The sequence below is a fragment of the Hirundo rustica genome, chromosome 5 (assembly GCF_015227805.2).
Source record: "Hirundo rustica isolate bHirRus1 chromosome 5, bHirRus1.pri.v3, whole genome shotgun sequence".
Taxonomy (NCBI): domain Eukaryota; kingdom Metazoa; phylum Chordata; class Aves; order Passeriformes; family Hirundinidae; genus Hirundo; species Hirundo rustica.
The window spans coordinates 1,015,643-1,021,008 of record NC_053454.1 but is presented as its reverse complement, the minus strand read 5'-3'; the positions used below and the strand labels follow the sequence as shown (position 1 = coordinate 1,021,008).

General features: G+C 68.4%; 1 protein-coding gene across 1 annotated transcript; it reads left to right on the top strand.

Moving 5' to 3' along the window:
* The first annotated feature begins 3,097 nt into the window (after positions 1-3,097).
* EGR4 (early growth response 4) lies at positions 3,098-5,010 on the top strand. Its single transcript, XM_040065185.2, has 2 exons — positions 3,098-3,236; positions 3,526-5,010. The coding sequence occupies exons 1-2, from the start codon at positions 3,098-3,100 to the stop codon at positions 4,848-4,850; spliced, it is 1,464 nt and encodes a 487-aa protein (XP_039921119.1). The 3' UTR covers positions 4,851-5,010.
* Positions 5,011-5,366: the final 356 nt, after the last annotated feature.

Sequence of the window (5,366 nt, the reverse complement as noted above, 5' to 3'; positions counted from 1 at the left end):
AGCATTCGGCCAGGGGAGTGGGGACGTTAGACAGGACCTTTGCAGCCAGGGCAGCTGGAGGTTTATGAACCACACGGTGATGGCTGATTTGGGTTTTCTCACCTGGGGAGCTGAACCGTTGCCAGGATCAGCTGTGAGCATGAGCGGGGTTTGTGAGAGCGGCCCCTGAGCCGTGGCTGTGGCAGGGAGCCTCCCGTGGCACTGTGCCAAAGGAGGGACAGGATTTGCCATGGCTGGGGAGAAGGGAGCTGTCCCAGGGTGTGCATGGCACAGAGCCAGATTCCACTGGGGATTGGGATCCTGCACATCCCACAGCCTGGCATCCTGCTGGGCACAGACCCAGATTCCAGCAGGGATTTGGGATCCTGCACATCCCACAGCCTGGCATCCTGATGGGCACAGACCAAGATTCCAGCAGGGATTTGGGATCCTGCACATCCCACAGCCTGACATCCTGCTGGGCACAGCGGGCACAGAACCAGATTCCACTGGGGATTGGGGATCCTGCACATCCTACAGCACAGATCCAGATTCCAGCAGGGATTTGGGATCCTGCACATCCCACAGCCTGGCATCCTGCTGGGCACAGACCCAGATTCCACCGGGGACTGGGGATCCTGCACATCCCACAGCCTGGCATCCTGCTGGGCACAGCCTGACACAGCTGAGTAAGATCACCGGGCCTGCTGGGTGCAGTGATGCAGCCAAGGAGAGGTGCAGGAGAGCTCCAGGAGCCCCAGCTCCATCCCCTGGTTGGATCCCAGCAGCATCCAGCACATCCCTCACGGCAGCTGGGTTTGTGGTCGGTGACCACAGGGGAATATCTCAAACCTGCTCACCATCCTGGTGCCCATCATGTCCCGAAGCTCCACATTCCAGGGTCGCTGGGCGCTGCAGGGTGAAGTTTTGCCCTTGATTTACTGAAACCCACGGTGTGGTCCCTGCCCCGGGCTCCCCTCACCTCCCGTGAGGAGATGAAAGGGGAATAACGGGATACCGCTGAACATTTCCGCACTCTGATCATCGCCTGCCTCTCTCCATCCCCTCTTTTATTTCCAGCCTGACCCTCAGGGCTCATTCCGCGGCTCTCCCCGAGCGCCCAGGGCGGTTCGCTGCCTCCTCGCCCCTGTGCCAGGGCTCTGGGTGCGTTTGCAGCGGCAGCAGCTTCCCTCGGAGAGGGGAGGTGCTGCGAGACACAAATCCCCGGGATGTGCCCAAGGTGACGCCGTGACTCATCCCGGAGCCAGGAATAGCTCGGGAGCGGGGCCCTTCACCCTCTGGCACGGCCCTGGGCACGGGGGCACGGCCCCGGCACATCTGGAGCGCACATCTGGCCTTCCAGCGGCGGCTGGGAGCGCAGGGGGCCGGGAAAACAGGAGAGGGAGAGCAGGGAGAGCCCCCTCCTCTCCCGCCGCTCCTCCGCATCCTCAGCCCCCTCCTGCTCGCCGAGGTCACCTGCTGAGCTGCTTTGTGCCCGCAACAGCGGGTTTACACCCCAAACCTTTGCAGGAGCACCCCTTTAGCGGCTTTGCAGCCCAAACGCCCCGAGCAGACCTTGCCCTGCCCACCTAACCCGCTCCCGGGAGCGCCCCTGCCTGCCCGGGATCCGCTCCAGAGCGGCGCTGGAGACCTGGAAATCTCCGAACAGCCCGGCGGGGTCAGCAGCGCGGCCCGGCTGGGGCTGGGGAGCCGGGAGGATGCTCGGGGATGGAAGCGCTGCCGGGATCCCTCCCGATGCCCAAAGCCCTCCCCCCGGGAAGGTGCGGGGGTTTGCGGGGTGCATCTGCCTTCCCCGGCCCCGCTCCGAGCCGCCAGCCCGGCTGGGAGCCCGGAGCTGGGGTGGCTGAGGGCTGGAGGGAGGGAGGGAGCTGCGGACAGCCTTTGCCGGCTCCCCCTGGCCGCTCGCTCTGTCGCAGGAGGAGCCGGCATCCACCTCCCGCTCCGCATCCAACAGCCGCCAAATGCCCGCAGAAAGGATCGCCAAATCCGGCCGGGAACGGAGGGAAGGGGAGGGAGGGGGGAGAAGAGCAAACCCGGCGCCTTTGGCGCTTCTGGAAGGAACAAGAGAGACAAAAAAGCATTCACGGTGGGGAGGAGGGAAAAAAATAAAATAGCACGGGGCGAAGGGGAGCGTGGGGAGATGCAAATCCGGGAGAGCAGAGCCCGCGGTGGGACAGGAGCCAAGGCTGCGGAGCGAGGGCCGGAGCCGCGGGGATGCCCCGCAGCCTCCCAAAAAACCGGCCCCGGGGAGAGCAAAAGCTGCGAGCGAGGCCGCTCCCTGCACACCTGGGGCTGGCACACGCGTGTGCGCACCCGTGCGGGGCCGGGGCTGCGGGAGGCGATGCTGGGCGCGCACGCAGGCAGAGCGGCAGAGATTTGTTAAAAATATCGCGATTGTTAGTTAAAAAAGAGAGAAGGGGGGGGGGGGGGGGGGGGGGGGGGGAGGGGGGAGAAAAATGAAAAACAGAGGGAGAGAAAAGGGGGAGGGGAGGAGGGAAGGGGGAGGGAAGGGGCAGCGCGTCACGGGAGAGATTTCCTTATTGGGACTCCCTAGCCTACATCCTGAGTCCATATATGGGCATTTACGTCACGGCAGCCTCACTGGGGACTCCAGAAATGGCTGCGGCGGAAGGTCGGAGCAGCCCCGCTCCCGCTATAAAGGGGGCGGCGGGGAGGGAGCTCCGGGTGTCCGCTCGGGCTGCGCCGCCGCCGGGCCCTGCCTGCCCCCCCCTCCCCGCCCTGCCCCCGCAGCACCCCGGGGACCCCCGCCCCGGCTCCCCCTGCATCGCCCCGAGCACCCCCGAGCGTCACCTGCAGGGTCCCCGGCACCGCCCCGAGCGTCCCTCGGGTCACCCCGAGCGTGGCCCCGGCTGATCGCTGAGCGTCCCCGGCATCGCTGCGGGCGCCCCGAGCGCCGCCCGCTCCTCCCGGGCTCGCCCCGAGCATCCCCGGGCTCGCCTGCGGCAGCTCCCTGCCGGCCCCTGAGCATCCAGCGGCTCTCCCCGGGCTCTCCCCGGCCGGTGCCCAGCTCCCCCCGGCTCTCCCCGGCCGCTCCCGGCCCGCCCCACCCCGCGCTCCGGCCGCGTCTCCAGGGAAGATGCTCAACGTTATGGATTTCTCCTGCCCGGATCCGCTTTACTCCAAGTACGAGGAGAGCTGCGAGATGAAAAGCGGAGACCTGCAGGGCTTGGGGCAGCCCGAGCAGCAACTTCTGGCAGAGGCCGATTTCCTCGGAGGTAAGGGCGGGGATGAGGGACCCCGCCGGGAGCGATCGCAGCACGCAGGAGCCGGGAACCTTCCCCTCCTCCGCCCCCAGCCCCGGGCTGGGCGCTCAAGAGCCCCCCGCTAGCGCAGGGCGGGGGTCCCCAGGGTCCCGCTGCGGGAGGGGGATGAGCCCCGGGGCTCCCGGTGCGGTGTCAGGGACGGAGACCTGGCGGTGACGCCGCAGCCTCCCGCCGCTGCCCGCATCCCTCCCCCGGCCCCGAATCCCCGCAGCCCTCTCAGCGCCGTCTCCTCTGTTTCCAGGTGAGCTGCTGGGCGCCCCCGGCAGCGGCGGGGCCGTGGATTGCTCCCTGCTGGGCAGCCAGCCCTCCCCTTCCCTCAGCTACACCGGCAGCTTCTTCATCAAGGCGGTACCGGAGCACCCGCAGGACCAGGAGTCCCTCTTCAACCTGATGTCGGGCATCCTGGGCATCTCCCCCTTCGCCTCCTCCGAGGGCCACCAGCGGCACCTGGACGCTCTTTACCCGTGCGCCGAGGCGGCTCAGAGCCAGCTGGAGCTCTTCCCGTCGTGCCAGCCCGAGATGAGCGGCTCCGGCGCCTTCCCCGAGCCGGGCTACGGCGCCTTCCCCGCGGCCGAGGGCGCTCAGCCGCTGCCGGCGCAGCCCGCGCTGGCAAACGCCTCCCAGTGCTTCTTCCAGCCCAAGCTCCTGGACGGCAAGCAGGACGCCAAGCTGCCGCCCGGCTCCCCGCCGCTGGACAAGTTCAAGGCCCCGTGCGCGCAGTGGGAGCCCGTGTCCCAGCAGCACCAGGCCTACCTGCCCGCCGCCTTCCGCTCCCCCGAGGGCTTCGCGCCCGCCGACGGCGCCCAGGGGCTCTTCCACCCGCTGCCCTCCAAGATGGAGAGCGTCCTGCCCGCGGGCTGCCAGCCGGAGCTGGGCGGCCTGGCCGAGGACGCCGCCTGCTTTGGAGCCCACCTGGGCTTCGGCTGCGAGCCCCAAAGCTTCGCGGCCCGCGGGGGCTTCGCCGACGCCAAGCTCCACGACGTCCCCGCGCCCTTAATGCCGGACTTCGACGCCTCCTTGGCGCAGGCCGAGGTGCTGCCGGGCCTGATGAGCTCCGCCGAGCTCCTGCACCCTCACCCCTCTCCTTCCGTGCCCCCCGCGGACTTTCTGGGCCGCCCCGCGTCCTCCTCGCTGCCGTCGCTGCTGCCCGCCGACCCTCCGGCGCTGGCCGAGCCCAAGAAGAAGGCGCGCCGGAGCAAGTGCTCCTCCAAGTGCTTCTGCCCCAAGCCCCACGAGAAGGCGTTCGCCTGCCCGGTGGAGAACTGCGTCCGCAGCTTCGCCCGCTCCGACGAGCTCAACCGGCACCTGCGCATCCACACGGGCCACAAGCCCTTCCAGTGCCGCATCTGCCTGCGCAACTTCAGCCGCAGCGACCACCTCACCACCCACATCCGCACCCACACGGGCGAGAAGCCCTTCTCCTGCGACACCTGCGGCCGCCGCTTCGCCCGCAGCGACGAGAAGAAGCGCCACAGCAAAGTGCACCTCAAGCAGAAAGCCCGGACCGAGGAGAAGCTCAAGGGCTTGGGGTTCTTCTCCGTGGGGCTCTCCTTCGGGACACTCTGAGGCTCCCGCCTGAGCGCGGCTGGCGGCGTTTCCCGAGGTCCCCCCGAGCGTCTCGCGGGAGAGCCGGGGTGGGAATTCCCTCCTGGGTGGCTCCGGAGAGGAGAGGCGGCGGAGGAGCCCAGCCGGGCCCCGCAGAGCCCCGCGGGAGGAGAGGCGATGCCGCGGGGCCGGAGCGCTCCCTGCGGGGACGGCGTGCGGCTCGGCCGGCAGCCCGGAGCCGTCCCCGAACCGCGGGGACCGAGACGTTTATCGCTCCCGTTCCGAGGAGGGGAGAGCAAACCCGCGTACAGACAGAAGTCACCACCCAGGTGGGTTTTTTGGACGCCCCGGGGCTGTGATTTCCCGAGCCAGCGCTTCGCGGGATGCCCCTGGCTGGAGATTTCCAGGCCGGCACGGTCGGGGCCGCGGCTGCTCCGGTCCTTTCTCCCCAGGGAGAGAGACGCAAACCGGGCTCTGGCAACCGGTGCTACCAGGCCCTTGGGAAAGGTGATTTCAATATTATTATTATCATCATCA